At 36.4% G+C, this 17,037-nt stretch overlaps 1 protein-coding gene across 5 annotated transcripts in view; it reads right to left on the bottom strand.

The window, feature by feature from the left end:
* Nucleotides 1–17,037, bottom strand: part of COL4A4 (collagen type IV alpha 4 chain) — a 70,135-nt gene that overhangs the window by 36,485 nt on the left and 16,613 nt on the right. For 3 of the 5 annotated variants that reach the window (XM_072042368.1, XM_072042369.1, XM_027464697.3), the window contains exons 5-18: nucleotides 16,172–16,306; nucleotides 15,225–15,269; nucleotides 13,477–13,593; nucleotides 10,653–10,721; nucleotides 10,385–10,420; nucleotides 9,523–9,585; nucleotides 9,021–9,056; nucleotides 8,797–8,838; nucleotides 8,031–8,111; nucleotides 6,855–6,908; nucleotides 5,659–5,718; nucleotides 4,959–5,003; nucleotides 3,878–3,931; nucleotides 1,692–1,761 (exon numbers count right to left, since the gene is read on the bottom strand). In XM_072042368.1, coding sequence (XP_071898469.1) covers nucleotides 1,692–1,761; nucleotides 3,878–3,931; nucleotides 4,959–5,003; nucleotides 5,659–5,718; nucleotides 6,855–6,908; nucleotides 8,031–8,111; nucleotides 8,797–8,838; nucleotides 9,021–9,056; nucleotides 9,523–9,585; nucleotides 10,385–10,420; nucleotides 10,653–10,721; nucleotides 13,477–13,593; nucleotides 15,225–15,269; nucleotides 16,172–16,306 — 907 coding nt within the window. Of the gene's footprint in view, nucleotides 1–1,691; nucleotides 1,762–3,877; nucleotides 3,932–4,958; nucleotides 5,004–5,658; nucleotides 5,719–6,854; nucleotides 6,909–8,030; nucleotides 8,112–8,796; nucleotides 8,839–9,020; nucleotides 9,057–9,522; nucleotides 9,586–10,384; nucleotides 10,421–10,652; nucleotides 10,722–13,476; nucleotides 13,594–15,224; nucleotides 15,270–16,171; nucleotides 16,307–16,399; nucleotides 16,426–17,037 lie in introns of those variants that run through there. The other 2 variants (XM_038183983.2, XM_038183982.2) reach the window with 2 other exon arrangements.

Below are 17,037 nucleotides of genomic sequence, written 5' to 3' on the forward strand. Positions count from 1 at the left end.
GTTGTCAAACAGCTCTGCAAAATGACATTTTCTCTTAAGAATGTAAGAGTATTTCAGTATCTACTCACGCAGCATGCACATGATTAACTTTAAATGTTACTTGAGATATTAAAATTAAGCATGGGCTTAAATCTTTTGCCACATGAGCTGGAAACCCTCAGAAGCCGATGGGAAACAATTTTAATTGATTTTTGATTAGGCTACTATCAGCATTTCCTGCACTAGAAATGCAATTTATGGGAAATTCTTTGTTAAAATGATCCTACAATACAGTTCCCTAACTGTGAGATGCCAAAACAAATCCCTTAAAGGCAGCATGCTTGGCTGCTCCCCACTGCCTCCTGCTGTGTAAGAAGTAAGAACTTCCACACATTATCACCAATTAGATAATAAAGATATGGATAAGGGAGATAGGATATAAAACAAATGCCTGAGGTTTTGATAGGAAGGCAGTGAGACCGACAGGTATTCTGTTAGGAGTACAAGTTCCAGATAGATGGGGAAAAGATGACAGAAAGTTGAGGGAGGAAGGAAGAGAGGGTACACATGTTCCCTTCTATAAATGTACATGAAATAAACACCAAGAGGTGTTTATTGATGGTACCAACAGACACAGTTGCAGCTCTCAGGCACAGCCAGGCAAACAATGCTCGGAAATGTCTATTCTAAAGCATTAAAGTTATAGACTGAATTAATGAGTGATAATGTGATACTAAGGTAGAATTAATATATGATGATCAATCTTTTTTTGCAGGCAACCATGATTTACCTGTGCCTTTTTATATAAGGAATGTAAACTGGATGCTTCTAGGACCTCTAGGACCTCAGTACATGTTCAGATTAGGTAACGTGCACAGCAAGATCAGCACTTTCCAAATACTTTGGTAGTTCTGGATGTACAACCACAGAACACATGCTTTGTCTGTTCAGAAAATCTAGAGGTAAGTTTGAGCAGATCATCTCACAGTACCACAAATGTACTATGTAGTTCAAGAAATTTTAGATAAAAAGTGATTTATCTCCATCTGCCCAGATTAGATTTCTTCAGGGGAAAACAAAACAAAACAGCATGTTCAGGGAATAGAGGGGGAAATAATGGCTTATGAAATTCTGAAATCTTCCATTTTTTATGTTTGCAGTACTCAGTGAAACACTGACATAGAATGATAATAGCCTGGAACTTGAGTTAACATGGCTATTAAAAGCAGTGGGACCTCAGTGATGAAATCCTGTCTGAATTAGCTTACCACAAACTTAAGAACCAGGATTTCATCCCTGCTGTGAACGAGAGGTTTAAATACTATCTAAAATCTGTGTGTTGTGGCAATTCTGAAATCAGGATTTCTAAATTACAATATGAAGTCTGATTGTTTTATTTACTACCCATTACCCAGCACAGGCTTATTTTTCATAGGTGTTTCCTAAATATGCCTAGGTCTAATAACAAGGGATAGTCTGGCAGACCTAGCTGTGACTGTGTGCATAAAGATCTTTCAAGTGAACATTTAATCTGAAACATGTATGTTTAATGTAGTTCCAGTAAGATCAGTGAGACACAAACTCAGAATGTGGCCACCAGAAGTATAATGTTTTAGTGTCTTGTTCCTAACGATCACTTTCTAAAAACACCTTAGCAAAATAGGTCGTACACACTTCACACAGCAGAAAGAGTAGTTAAAATTAGCTTTAACCTTTCATGGGAAGCAATGGAGTTCCAACAGCTCCAGGAGGACCTGGGGGCCCTTTTTCTCCAGGATCCCCCTGTAAGAATCCAACAGTAGATTTCACTGATAGATACAAATATGCAATGCCTTAGCATGCAACTAAAAATTCCAAAATGATGGGGTATACAGGGATGTGACCTATTCATATCACCTGGGCAAGACTTAAAATAATGATCTTTCAGAATAACTGTGACTTAATAATGTAACTATCACACATATCTGTTTGGGTTTTCAGAACTTGCAACTGTTGCATCTGATTTCTTTCACGTATTTTAAAGCTGAGTCAATTACAGTAAAATCAGTACCAAATCAGTACCAGTACCAATGAGATGTTTCAAATTAGCAACCAAGTTGTAATTATTTGCCTTAGAATTCCATACAAGAATTTGGAAATTACTTCTGCGATAACAGATGAGGATTAAGAAAACAAATTTCAGTTTGACAGCTATCAATGATAAGAGATACTCAAAATTCTTATAATAAATTGAAATCATCTGCGTTAGGGAAACATAAAAGTGCCTACTAATAGCAAGGAAAATCACTTTTGCTTGGAGGATTTCTAAATTAGCTTGGATTCTGATATTTAGAATTGCAAGTGAAGTGAACTTTAGGGAAGTCTTTTATGTGGCAAATTGTATTAGACTTTTTGCTTTGGTGTAGATTAGGAATAAACCCTGCTCTCTTCAGCAAATGGGAACAGAGGAAACAAGAATGTGAATCTGGGAACTGCATAGTTATGTAGCATTCCTCAGGTTGGAGTTCAGGGCCTTTTAGGACACAGACAAGGAGAACTGAGACTGCAAAACTGGATGCCTATCTTTACACTAGTAAAAACAAGGAGTACATGCCTCTTTATGGGGTTTCCCTTTTTAAAATTGATATTTCTATGACATTTAAACAGTACTGGAGCTACCACTGATTGCTGGCCCCTTAATCTTTAGCTTTTGAATGGCCTTTTCCCTTTGACTGATTTTTTGCTGAATGAAGTAACATAATTGTGTTCTCTCTATTTTAATTAATAATGTAAACTTGTCTTCCCTAATGATTATAGGAGAGTCCTCTGTGTAGCAGGAAATAAAAAAATAAACCTAACATTTTTCCTCCTCTGATGAACTTAAATATTTTGAGAATTTAAAAATCAATGTAATGATGATAAAACTAAAAAAGATTTGTGGAATAGATGCATATGGCCCAAGTCTTTTATGATTTGTATGTTTAACACTAGCGTAAGATAAGAAAGAACTGAAGAATTTTCAAGCCAAGGTCGACAGTGTCTGGTCTTGGTGGTTTTTGAAAAACAGAATATAACTGATCATCTCCCTTTTGCAGCCTTCAGAAAAGAATTCAAAGAATTTTTAATGTGAAATATCACTAGACTGGCATCTGGATCTTCTGGAATTGGATTAAGCATGCTTTTCAGAAGAATGTTCTTCTCTTTTACTCCTTAGCTCCCCAGACATGACACTGATACTTCTAGCCCCTAATAGAAAGCAGCATCCATTATAAAATGCCAGCGTCATCTATGTGAGCAAAAGCAATAAATGTTTAAACAAAGCCAGTGTGAAGGAGTGCAGTTTCTACTCTGGTAACCACCTTGAAAAAGCTATTTATGAGAGCAGGATGAATGCATGCAAAGAGACTTTGGTAAGTCATGCAAACAAGCCCACCTGACTCAAAATTTTCCACCTCCTTTGATGACAATTATTATACTAGTTCATGGGCCAAATTAACTACCATAGCAGGCTACCTATGGTAAAGGAAGTATCCATACCACTCTTGGGAACACAACTCAACAATGAATAACTTGCAGAGTACAACTCATGGATTAGATTTTCCACACTGGTACAGGTAAGGGTAACTATTGGCAAATGGAATTTACGAATCCTTATGGTATACAAAGTGGAATTTCCACCCTCCCACACACCAAGCACGAATGCTTACTTACACTGCTGGTTACTACCACTGTACTGAGTAAGCGTGACTGTAATGAAAACAGTAAATCTTAAAAGCAATTATGACTTTAGAAAAGGCAAGGATCTGATAAACAGGTACATTTGGGAAGAATCATTAGCATTGATATAAGGGAGTGTGTGTCTGTGTGTGTGCGCATGCTTGAGTTTTGTTTTTGTTTGTTTGTTTGTTTGGTTTTTTACCTTTATGCCTGGATAGCCAGGTTGCCCAGGAAAACCAGCAGTTCCTGTTTCTCCCTGTAAAGGATCACATATGTAATATTTGGTAGATCTGTTGCAAAATTAATATAATTAACTGTACAAAAGACAATGAGAAAGTCGTACAATGGGACTGTCACCTTATAATTGCATCCACAGTTGTTTTTTTCAGAGAAATTCACTGGGTTTGTATGAGAGATGACGTTACACAGAATCCTTTCCATAAAAATTAGTAATAAAAACAAGTATTTCTCCAGGTTATTTAGAGAGTTGTCAGTGGATTCAATGTAGCTGGGGCACAGAACTACTTGGAATACATACCAGAAGACTTTAACAGACTGTTTAACACAACTGAAACTGGCTTGCTGCCTGGTGAATGATCCTCCTAAAATATTATTGCATGGGAAACAGCTGCTTATCAGTTCCTCCTGGCCTTTTATGATCTTTTATGATATACTTATCCATCCCCTTAGGTAGGCAGTGGTTTAAAAAAAGAAAAAACAGAGTAAAATGTAATTCTGCAGATAGAAGTCATCTGGAACATAACTCTACACACAAATACCTGTACATTAATGTGCTTTGTGAATAGCATCATCATTACCTTCATTAGATTTAGAAATGAACAGGGAAGAAGAAAAAGGATGAGACATAGATCTATGTATGTACATCTGTTATTCTTTAATCCATGTTCTAAGTTCATAACTACTACTGGATTTTTTTGAGCCAGAAGTATTAAAAAAATGTGTATAATACAAAATCACAAAAAGAATGTGACCATGGCAAGTGTACCATGCTGCGTGCCTTTTCTATTGTGATATCTGCATGTCCCACTGCTTTCCCTTCTGCTTACAACTTCATATCCCATTAGCCAATTCCAGACAAATTTCAGAGAGTGGCAGAAATTCAAAGACACAGTTCATAAAACTTTTGTGACAACAGGTAACACAAGGACATAAGGCTGTCAAGCTATCAAGTATGAGGAAATTCTATATCTGCACAAACCAATAGAAAATCAAACCTCACTGACGCTACTGTTCAGAGAGCTGCTTGTGCTTTGTCTTCTTACCTTTATTCCAGGAAAGCCTGCAGGTCCGTAAGAACCAGGACTACCCTGATAAAAGTAAATAGAATCCAAGATAAAATGGTAAAAACTTAATCAAAATTACACTTGTGCAGAATTGCTAAGCAGTTAATATTCCTCAGACAATTATTACCTGGGTTATTTCCCAGTAGCTAGCACTTGCAAAGTTTTTGCAAATAGTTTATGAGAGATGGTCATGAATTTGAACTATAGCTCAGAGTAAACCAGACAGGTCTTCATTTATTTTTATCACATCGCAGTAAGTATAGTAATAGGTATGTTGCTCCATGTGAGTACTGTTAGGCAAATCAAGAACAAGCTGCTGTAAAAAACCTGCCATTGGCAGGTATGGAATACATTTAAACCGGTGTGTTAGTATTGTGCTATTCTAGAGAAGCTTTATGCAGCACTGAATATTTAAAGGAAAACCGTAGAGATTTGCTTTCTTTCCAAGGAAGGAAAGTCTCTATGAGCTTATGTTTAAGTGTGGAACAGGGTGACTCCCCGGACTCCTAAATATTCTATACAGAAAGTATGACAAATTATTTATAAAAAAAAAAAAAAAAAAGAAGGAAAAAAAAAAAAAAGGGAAATCTTGTCTGGAAATACATACTTAAACCAACAAATATTTTATGAATCGAATAATAGCGAATTTGCAAAATAATTTATTCCGGAACTTCCTTACCCGCAATCCGGGGAATCCAGCAATGCCTTTTTCACCCTTTTCTCCTCTCCCAAGTATGCCCTGGAGCATTCAAAACACTCAGTTTAAACAAACTGCTTGGTTAAGTTAGGCATAAAATTTATTTTAAGTGCATGTTTATTTGTTTATGTATATATTAGATTAATGCATCTTGTTTCACTTGCTAGGGTCAACCATTGGGACTTAGTTCATACAGTACTACCATAGTAAGGTTCTTCATAGCTTTAGTTATTCAAGAACCCTGCATGATCTCTTCTCCAACCTTAAAGTGCTTTCAGCAGTTTGAATTTTTTGGGGCTGTGGGCACCATAACACAATTCCTCAGTTCCTGCTTGTAACTAACAAGTGTACAATTACCAACAAGTACAGCTCTATAGGTTGTACAATAGTAGAACAACCATATAAATCCCACATTTTTCAAAGTAAATCTTATATAAAAGGATGGGGGGGGGGTTGTCTCCTTTTCCAGTGTTCATACTTCTTGCTTCTTCTCTTCTGCCTACAAAGTTAAATAAGTGTGTAACATAAACTAGCTTCATTCTTTTGTTATCTTCTGTTATCTTCTATTTTTTCTGAGATCTGGTAGTTTCCTGTCTGTGGATTTCTCCCCTCCAAATCTATCCTTTCTGTGACTGTTTCTGCTCAGCATTCAGGAACTCCTTACTGGCATATCAGCGTTTAAGCAAATTATACTGACAGAAAGAAAAGCAAAGCTGGAGGAGACTACAAACAGCAACTCTCTCTTCAGACAGGTGTCTCTGCTTTGTCTACTCTCGAGGACACCCAGAATCTGAAGGTAAAGTCTTTCCCTTACAAACTTAGGGAAAGAGACATATGCCCCATAAAGAACACAAACATATCTTCTCAATTTCTCTCCTTGAGAAAAAATAATACGTTCTTCTGTTTTCTTCACAGTCCCAGTCACTTGTGTCAATAGTCCAACTGGAAACAACACTGACCTTTCACAGCCAGGCAACATCTGATAGGTAGGTATAAAACAGACTTGGTGAGGTTTTTGAAATGATTTTGAAAGGGTTTTGAAATATTTTTGCTTTCACACTGATATAGGTGGTGATTAAGTGCTGTTATTTCTTCTATGATCTTGTGCTTTAAAATATTAACTTAAAAATAACAGGACTTCACCAGCATCATTCAAAAAAAAAAATTGCATTACTTACTTTGGGTCCACGTGGTCCTCGGTATCCTGTTATTCCGGGTAGTCCTTTTTGGCCCTGTGTATGCAGGAAAAGTTTTTGTATATGTTACTACAGAGGACATACTTATGTGTCATTTAACATTTTAAAGTCCTGTTCTGAATTACAACTATTAAAATGCTACCGGGCCTGTTCTCCTAGGTGTACCAGGCAGACGGAAACAAGAAAAATAATTAGTTACTGATTTTTATTTGTTAACACATTGTCAAACCAGCACAATGACTACAGACTGAGATAGATGTATCTTTTCATTTGCAGAGACATGCTAATTGCGACTTGTTCCTACAAACATGTATGAGTAGTTCTTTTTTCTCTGTGGCTCTACTAGTTTGATGCAAGTTTTCACATATATAAATCTATGCCTTTGCACACAGCTCCAGTCTGAATGGGATACGTGGTGCATTACATGGTCACAATCACGTTGTGTTGCACAATGTCCTAAGTCACACTCAGCAGTAACGTGGAGTTTATACAGATTCTTGTGCTTCTTTCCCATACAGCTCTACATAGCAGCCCTTTCCATAATGAAAGCCTAAGATCCAGTACATGAAATCTATCAGCTCCCTGAGTTGAGGCTGTGGGGCTGGCAATGTTGAAATTCACATTTTCATTTCTGTATTCCTGCAAATCAGACTTGAGAAACACAGAGACAACAACACAGGGTTCTCCAAAACACAAGATTTGCAATTCCTTTTTTAACATGCATTCTAATGCTTTAAGGTATACAGTTGTAGCTACAGTAGGTGTATCACTGAAGAAATACAATAAAAGGATTTTGCATTAATAATAAACAAAATCGCCCTTATTTTCTTATCAACAGAGCACCCTAGAAGGATTAAGGTTGACAGCTCAAAACATTGCACTGGATAAATCTCAAAGAGAATATGCCAAAGGTCTGAAAATAAAAGCCTTACTGAAGAGCCACAAAAGAGATTCAATACTGAAGTAACAATCTTTGCTTGAAATGCAAAGATTTGCCTGAAATATGATTTACTAATGATGCGAAGTAATGAAAACCAAAGCAAGGGCAGTAGCTCCTTTTTTCATCAAGACAGGCTGTTTATGCCATCCTTACAAAAATTACATCACAGGATTGTAGTTGCCAAGTTGATTACGGTTAAATGTGAAGACAATTAACACCTTTTCTCCTTTAAACAGCTGAGCTCCAGGAGGTCCAACTAACAATGGTGACCCAGGTGGTCCAGGAAGTCCAACATCGCCCTGTGGAAGTGAAAGGTATACAGAAAGATGTTCTGTTCCATGCAGCTTTCAGTGAGACTCAGCATGTTTTTCTGTTGTACTACAGCACTACATATTTTTGTACTTATGGAGCACATACTTGTACTAATGCCTATAGGTAAAGAAGGGTTTGTACTGAGATCTGCAAGCCTCTCCACAGTCTTCGCTGATAAGTATGGCTCACAATCTTAATAACCATTCTATTCTCATCACTCATTAAAGATAATGTTACAAGTAAGGAAATAAATGAGAACCTTGTACTCATGGCTCCTGCTCCGAGCCTGCTGTGGAGATGGTTACAGGATGGTTGTTTAATCTTGTGTGCACATACAGTCTGTCATGCTCCAGACCAACACCTTGTGCATGTTAGAAACTTACACCAATTCTAAAAAGTGACTGGAAATATTCACAGAAGAAAAATCAAATATTCCACTTTGATTCTGTAAATCCTTGGTATGCTACCAGGGAGAGACTGGGAGAGGACACATTGTGCTTGTTCTTTTCTTACACCCTTTCCCTGGCATCTGCTACTGAACACAGCAAGAGATTACATTCAGGAACTGACCTAGTACAGACACTATTACTGCAAAAGTATTCCTGTGGTTCTTAGGGTATACTTCTAATTCTACAATAGTAATAACATATTTAATAGTATTTTTTTTCTTACCGGCTCCCCCTTTTGTCCATCTACTCCAATACCTGGATTTCCCTAGATGACAAAGAAAAAAAGAAGTGCATAGTTTGAAAGTAATTAGAAAACGTTGACATGATAATTTAATCAAGTAACTCTTCTGAAAAAAATGGTAACAAATAGCCATGAAGGACATTTCAAATATCTCTATTAATTAATCTATTGGTTCACTAAGAACTTCAGGAAAAGTCATTGCCTACCTGTTCACCTGGCAAACCAGGGTAACCTGGAATACCCTTTAAAAGAGAGTGAAGACAAGTTAGTATGTCTGATTTAGAGAAATAACTTTGCTTTGAAAATTACCTCTACTTGCCAGTATCACCTAGAGGCAGAATTTCCTCTTGGGATGTTCCTATCCCAAAGCGCAATTTACTTATCATAGTCACTGCTTTCAGGAGGGCTCAACTCTGGCTCCCCACTTTTCTGTTTCACAAGGGAAATATGGGAAATAAGGAGGGAACACTAGCAGCATTCCCCCATGACCACAGACTGCCAGGATGCTTCAGGTTAACACAGGCATGGAATGAAACAACACATCCTATACTTCAAAACTGGTAAGGTACAGCAAACATCTTTCTTTTTATCAGCTGCCTCAAAAATTACCTCTAGGCTTTGATTCTCTCTAAGGCAAGTTCTAAAACATGTAAACAAGAATTTACACAAATCTGAAAATGCAAGGCTGTAAAACCATGGTGATCTTACAGGCAAGCCTGGTTGGCCTGGGTATCCAGGTGGGCCTGTTGAACCTCTTGACCCTCTAGGACCCTGAAAAAGATGGCAAAAGGCTTGTTGGTGAAAATACCGAGAGTTTACCATTTTCTTCACAAAACTAGTTTCTCCAAAATGCCTGCGTCACTTGGACTCAGACTAATGGTGCTCCACCCAGGTATTCCTTGCTTGAAGGTATACCATACCTGAAACCTCACTGTCACTAGGGCAGCTCAGCACCAGTTTCTGGATAATACTGTACAGGCACATGTCAATACAATGATATATTATTAATAGTTAAAAGAATACTGTGCTAGTAACTGTGCTACATATAGTATGGGGATTTGAAACAACTCATCAGTGCATACTTTGTTAACAAGCATAAGAAGAGGAACCAAAGTCAAACGAGTGAAAGTCTGTAAGAGCTCAACAATGAAGTTAAACTCTTCTTCTTACATGTTTTAATGGCAAAAAAAATGTGGTCATGTGCTACATATTTCTTGGCAGACCCACCAGATACCACTGAAGAAGGTGTCACATTTCTACATCTCTCCTGTGAAGTCTTGAATTTCAAGGAAAAAATGTTTTGCAAACTGAATACATGAAGAGTGACAACTGCTCAATGCACAGTGATTGCCTGCACACAAACCACAATGCAGGTGGGTACAATGCAGCCACCATGAACTGGTCGTGGAGGCTGACAACAGGGGATCGATGTTTGTTAGACTTTATTCTGGAATTTTGCTATTTAAGGCAGACAAGGAGAAACCCCGGTATTGCTTTATTTTATTAAGAAGGAAAATTTGAAAGATATTCAAGGCAAAAAGCATGTATAGAATCCACCAACTGTACTTACAGGAATGCCAGGGGGTCCAGGATCACCCCTCTCTCCCTGTAATGACAATCATTTAGCAAAGGAAGTATCACAAGTGTTGACTTCAAATTGTTATTGGAGTTCTCTAAATTTTATAGCTTTTAAGATTTCAATCTATCTGTTCCAGTTGTATATTTGCTTTTAATTTGTGTTTGCAACAAGCTTCACAAACAATTAGGAGATAGAACAATTAAATTTGCCATACATATCTCGTAGGAAAAAATGTATTTTTTCAAAATCAGATACTTACTGGGGGTCCTTTTCCAAAATGTGATACAAACACTGAATTTCCTTTTTCTCCTTTTTGCCCTGGATTTCCCTATAATGAAGAAAAAAAAAATCTTTTATGTTAGGCTGTACTTTCCTGGTGTCCATATGTCACTAGGTAATCCACTAGAACCACCATAACTGTTTTAGCATGTTGCAGCTCTTTTGTCTTACAAGACCCTTAAATGTGAAGTTTTCTTCTGGAAAGCTGAGCAAAACAACTCCTCATAGATTCTGACTCCTGCTCTGAGTATCTCCTTAGCTCTTGGCTACTTCAATATTCTACAATTTTCACAGATTTTGCCTTTAGAATGAAGTATATCAACATTATATTTCCTTTCAGTGAGTCAGTGGCTTTAAGTCTTACATACACTGCCTTCTCCAAAAGTCCATGCTGTGATTTAGAAGGATTTAGTGTGTTTCTGCATACAGTTAAAAAGCTGGGAGTATGGACTGTGTTACATGCACAATATTCAACATTTCCACATATTAGCAAATATGTTTCACAGTCTACAAAAAAAAAAAATTACACACACACACACACACACCTATAGGTCATATTTATTTTTAAAAATAAAGTTCTTGTGGTTCTTGCTGTGAAGTCCTTTGTATAACTTGGCATATCATAACACCCTCAAAACCTCAGTATGAGTTAGCAAGAGCAGATGACCACTTTTTCAAAATTTAACTGTAACGTTCAGTTGACTGTTAACAGCATAATACATGTATATCTGAAGAACAAATATATTAAGACATTATTTCTGATATTTTCTCCTTTGAAATCCTGACATACCAGGTACAATTTAACTGAAGCCCATAACCACTTAACTATTGATTTCAATAAACTGGGTTACTGTTTTCCATGGAGTTTAACCACTTTAAAACTTTACTGGTTTCCTGATATTATCCACTGGCTGTTCAAATCCTGAAGTCAGAATGAAACAGGGAAAGTAGTTATCCCTAGAATGGTAGAATAAGAGTTACAGCTGCCTGCAGCTGGATATACCTACAGTAGGTGGGATGACATTTACAGGTCACACAACAGCTGCTAGGGAGCACATTAAACATCTCAGAAGTTATGCTTGTCTTTCTTTATTTTACATGTCATCTCTTGTGTAATAAAAAATCTTTATTAGATTCAGTTTATTAACTGACTTAAGTAAGAACTTGCAAATAGAAATTAATCTATTTTTTTAATTTATTGGTAAGGTAAATGAAGTAAAGCTGAGGAATATGTACACAGTGCTGTATAAAATTATACAAGATTATGTTGTAAATAATAAGTAACATAACAATATTAGCTGTAATATATAGTCAAGTTGGTACTTGGTGCAAGAAAATTGATTAAAAACAGGCAATCCACACTGAGGTTGGAGTAGCATTCTTGCACTCAAGCAAATATGGTTACTATGTCTTGTTTTTCTGGATAGCCAAATTAATTTGCATTGGATTTTAGTGTGGATATCCAAGGCTACATGCCTGTTGTGTTTCCTTTTCTTTGTAGGTTGCAAATATTTTTCTAGGCCTAACAAAAAGCATGCTCCTGGAACTGGGAGGGTTTATGCTGCAGTTTGTCCCATGTCTCATTTTTCTTTTATATCATTTGTCTAATTATTAAAGGCAAAACTCCATTTTGAAAGCCGTAAGTAGGAAAACACAGGTAAATGTAATACAGCTGAAACCATTTTACCATTTGGAGTGTAATGGGTTACCTTGAGAGGTATAAGAAATGAGGTTATTAGCAGGTTTTTTATCAGATTGTGTGTTTGACAGTATTTACTACAGGTCCAACACTTGAACTGTATGTTTTTTCTAATTGATAAAATTTGGTAATGTCTTCACACCCCCTCTCATTGTTTGCATATGTCTGAATCAGCATCTTATTTAACTCCTACTAAACACATTCAACTTCTCATGTAAATTGCACTGCTTTTTACTGTTTTATTTAGAAAGGGAAGCACTCAGACCAACTAAGGACATATTATTAATTACTGACAAGTAAAAATTGTTTCCACAAAAACTCAAAAACTGGTGACTACAACTTCTCTGGAGCTACAATAACTTATATCCCTTACTGATATGAATCTGTGTTTTATCTTCATTAGAAAATCACTGCTAATCTGACTATATAAACAATTTTAAAATGCTTTCAATTTTAACAGGAAAAGTGAACAATATGAAAGTGGCAATTTCAACTGAAATTATCTCCATGTATAAAGATAAACAACGAGGCAAGATTAGGTGTGCACAGAGTGATCGTGAGTAGATATCTAAAAAGAGACACGTGAAACTGTAAGAGAATGATTTTGGAAGAGACCTACTAGTACATTTTTGTGATCTAACACTAAAAAATCTTAAAGTATTACAGGACTTGTTGAAACTTCCACTGATTGACTGCTAACTCATCTCAGGTGTGTTCATAGTATTAAGGCTTTCATGAAGTTTCAAGCAGTAATAAATGGTATGTTTTCAGGGTACTCCTTCTCAGTTTTGCTTCCACAAAATGGTACTAGCTTTGGTGTGGTTAAGTACCAGGGAAACAAAGTAGAATTTAACTCTCAAGCTAGACATATATACTTAAAGGCTATAGGACTTTATTTCACATTCAAGCTCAAACTTAATCCACCAAGGCATCAAGTGTTCTTCATTCCTTTTAACCTTAGCAAGAATAGAAGGTGCCTGGAACTTCACTGTCAAGTGGAAAGCTAGTGCCATAGTGTAAAATCCTTTCATTTAAAGAGCTATTAGCTTGCAAAGGAAATGCAGACATGCAAGAATAACAGCCAATAGGAATGCCTTTAACATACACAAGGACCTCTAGGTCCAATATATCCATTTTCGCCTGGAAATCCTGGATCGCCTCTTGAGCCATTGCAGCCATCTACACCACGTTTGCCCCTGGGTCCTTCACTTCCTGGTAATCCCTGAAAGACAGTTTACTTTTTATTAGAGACATGCCATGATACACAGAAAACTAGTTTTTAAATTAACAAAACAATTCAGGAACAAATATCACAGAACTGAAACAGAGGACATCTCACAGTGCTCCCAGCTTCATCCTCTTTACACTAGAAATGTTTTCTAGTGATTTTGTGATCTCTCTCTATATACATGTTTTTTTGTGTGATAAGAAGTGAAGAATCCCTGCCTTTTTAACATGTTGTTTTTTGATGCATCACAAATATGACAGGGACAGCACTGGGTAGAGGGCCAGACTGAACTCCCATTTGAATCAATAACTAATGTGCTATTTTCTCAGGGAAAGCAGACTCCAGCTCTCTAACTACAACCTTTCCTGTGGCCGTAAAGAAAAGTCATCCTGTCTAGGAACACATGATGTAATTTTACTATTTCTAAAGGGCATACACAAAGGTCATCTGAAACAGCCTCATATTTTTTAATTGATAGGATAAAATGATGAAAAAGAAGATACAGCTTAACTCAAGTATAAAGTAATCACAGAGAATGACTATATTGAATTGAAGAAGTAATTTTCCAACATAGCAAGACTTAACCAATGTAAAGTTTAGTTCTACTTCAAGTTAGATAGTAGGCAATATAAGCAGTGAGTATTTTCGGTTCTGAAAAATAGTCAGGAAAGTATCCTGGCCATTTGCCTGAAATGTTCTTGCCAATTTTACTTTCTTCTTACCTTTAAGGCACTTCAACCCAATTTGCGGACACTTTTTCCGATTAACGTTTTTCATCAAAAAGTTATACATTTCTTGGGAGTGCTAGATTTTGGCCCCATGAACTCTACATCGTACATTCTGGTAATAGTCCCATTGTCAAGTTTGGACAGCTGACAAGCAGATGCTAAGATACCCACTCAGTTTCTAGTTCTGTTTTCACTTTAAAAATATAGCATTTTAACTTTCTTTGATCCATATGAAACTAATAACAGCATAAGAATTTAGTTATAATAAACATTTTTCAAAATACTACATCTAAGAGAGACTATTTTTCTTTTACCACACCCATTTCCATACTGAAAACCACATTCGGAAAAATGTATCATCAAATGCTTATATATGTAGGACTCACTTTACTACTTCAGTCTCTATTCAGGTAAAATTCAGTGATTGATTTTTTGATTTATTTATTTCCCTGCCAAAGGACTATGGGAAAAAAAAAAAAAAAGTTTGAACAGAAAACAATATACAATTTGAGATAACTTGCCGAGATTTCAGAGATGTAAATAATGCAGCACGCAGGCTATAGCATATTACAGTGCCTAAGAAAATAAACTCACTGTTGTTAATCCTACCACATGCGGGTAGACTTGGGTTAGTCTCTATCTTCACTGCCCCTCTCCCCCATGAAAATGATCTACTTACCTCACTGAGATTTTGTGCAATTTGATATAAGTAGTAAACACAGTCAATGTTATCCTGGCTACTTAACATTTTTGCAACATAGGTAATTCTGAGGTAGTACAATAAGAATGGACGGATATAAAACCAAACAATTTATTAAGTGTATTATTCTATCAGAAGACTTGCTTTGACTTTATAGAAACCATGATTTTCTATAGCAATATTCATTCAATACGTACAGGAACACCATCTAGACCAGGAAATCCTGGGACTCCAGTTGGGCCCTAAAAACAGGTGACATAAAAAAAAAAAAAAAAAAAAAAGTTGCTGAGGTCATTAACTCTTTAGAAGAACTAACTTACTAACTAAATAAATATTATATATTGAAAAACAATAAATGCTTGTTTGAAATATGAATCAAAGCCTTAATTATTATCAGAAATAAATATCCCACAAAAGGCTTAGTATCAGACTAGCCAATAGGTACTCATGTAACAGGACAAATGTCAATTTCTCATATTCATTCTTTCTCCAACAACTATAAATATACAAAGTGAAAGTTGACTATAACTTACAACATTATTCTGCACTTAATTTCATGACCTGCTCCTGTTTTGATAATACCTGTAGCACAATTTCTATTTACAGGGCTTATATCTCACCTATTAGACACTTGCCCTAGTGATTTTAATCATCCACTAAGATGTGAAATTAGACCATTAAAATTAATATAAAGTACAAAGAGCTAAGTACAGGGATTGCACTGCTATGAACGACACAGACCTGAACTGCAGTTTATACTCCGTAAATGGCAGTAAAATTATATTTAGTGTACGGTGCTTTTAAAACCACCTTGCTCCTCCCTCCATTCCTCCCTATTCCCCATTCCTCTACATTCCTCCCACAGTCCTCTGAGGTTAAGGAGGATGACACGATATATACTAATCAGAAACTTGATCTTTTTCATTTTTTTCTTCTGAGAATTCTAAATTTTCAATCCAAAGGGAAAAATAATCCCTGAAATACCTTTTCCAAAGAAAGCTGTAATTGATTTCAGTGAGAATTTTGGGTGAGCAAGAGGGTAGTTTGGCAAATGCTTTCTAATCATTCAGGTTCTGTTTTACTTGCTAGCATTTAACAATATATATTGTATACATCCAAAACATATGTCTATGATGTTTCCTACCTTATCACCTTTTTCTCCAGCTGGCCCAGGCTGCCCATTCTCACCTCTCTGTCCTTTTTCCCCTGGCAGACCGGCTGGTCCTGTAGATCCCAAGGATCCAATTGGACCTTGAGCTCCCAACTCACCAGGCTGACCCTGAAAAGAGTCCAAATAAGCCAGTGAATAATACTGTAAACCTCACAATAGGCAGCATTTTGGAGATGACTGTATGGATAAAACAAGGCTTACAATGTTATCATTCAAACCAGCTTACAGTACAGGCAGCAGATCTGTTCCACGCATTAGATGTTGTAGGAACAGAAGTTTCAAATTTAACAATTTGGTTAACGTGATAATTTCTTTTCATCTTCATCAGGTGTCCAGCACCACCTCTCCAAGATATCTGGGATAAACTGCAATTTCTCCTGGGTCTATCAGTGTAACTCCTTCTGCAAGAACAAGACTCTACTGAGCATCATATTTTTGCCAATAAGTGTTGGCTCATTTTAGACAAAAGGGCTTTGTAGACATTAGAACAAATCAAGAGAGTTCCCTCTCTCTTTCAAGCCACATTATATATTCATTATCTTAAGTTTTTCTATCTCACATATCTTCTATCATCACTCTCAGATTTTAATGCTTTATATAACAGGTGTGAAGTTTCCCATAGAAAAAAATGATAGTTATTAGCAAATGCATTTACAGAAAGTATAAATTTGAACAGATTGAGTTACAAATGTTTAGGAGGCTGCAGAATGTCACTTATTTATACACAACTCTAAATTCAATATCTGCACCTGCAGTATCATACAGATCATCTCTATGTGTTTCTATGAAGTTTTCCAAGGTAATCCATATTTTCAAGTAAAAACACTCCGCATTACAAA

The sequence above is a fragment of the Anas platyrhynchos genome, chromosome 9, assembly GCF_047663525.1.
Source record: "Anas platyrhynchos isolate ZD024472 breed Pekin duck chromosome 9, IASCAAS_PekinDuck_T2T, whole genome shotgun sequence".
Taxonomy (NCBI): Eukaryota; Metazoa; Chordata; class Aves; order Anseriformes; family Anatidae; genus Anas; species Anas platyrhynchos.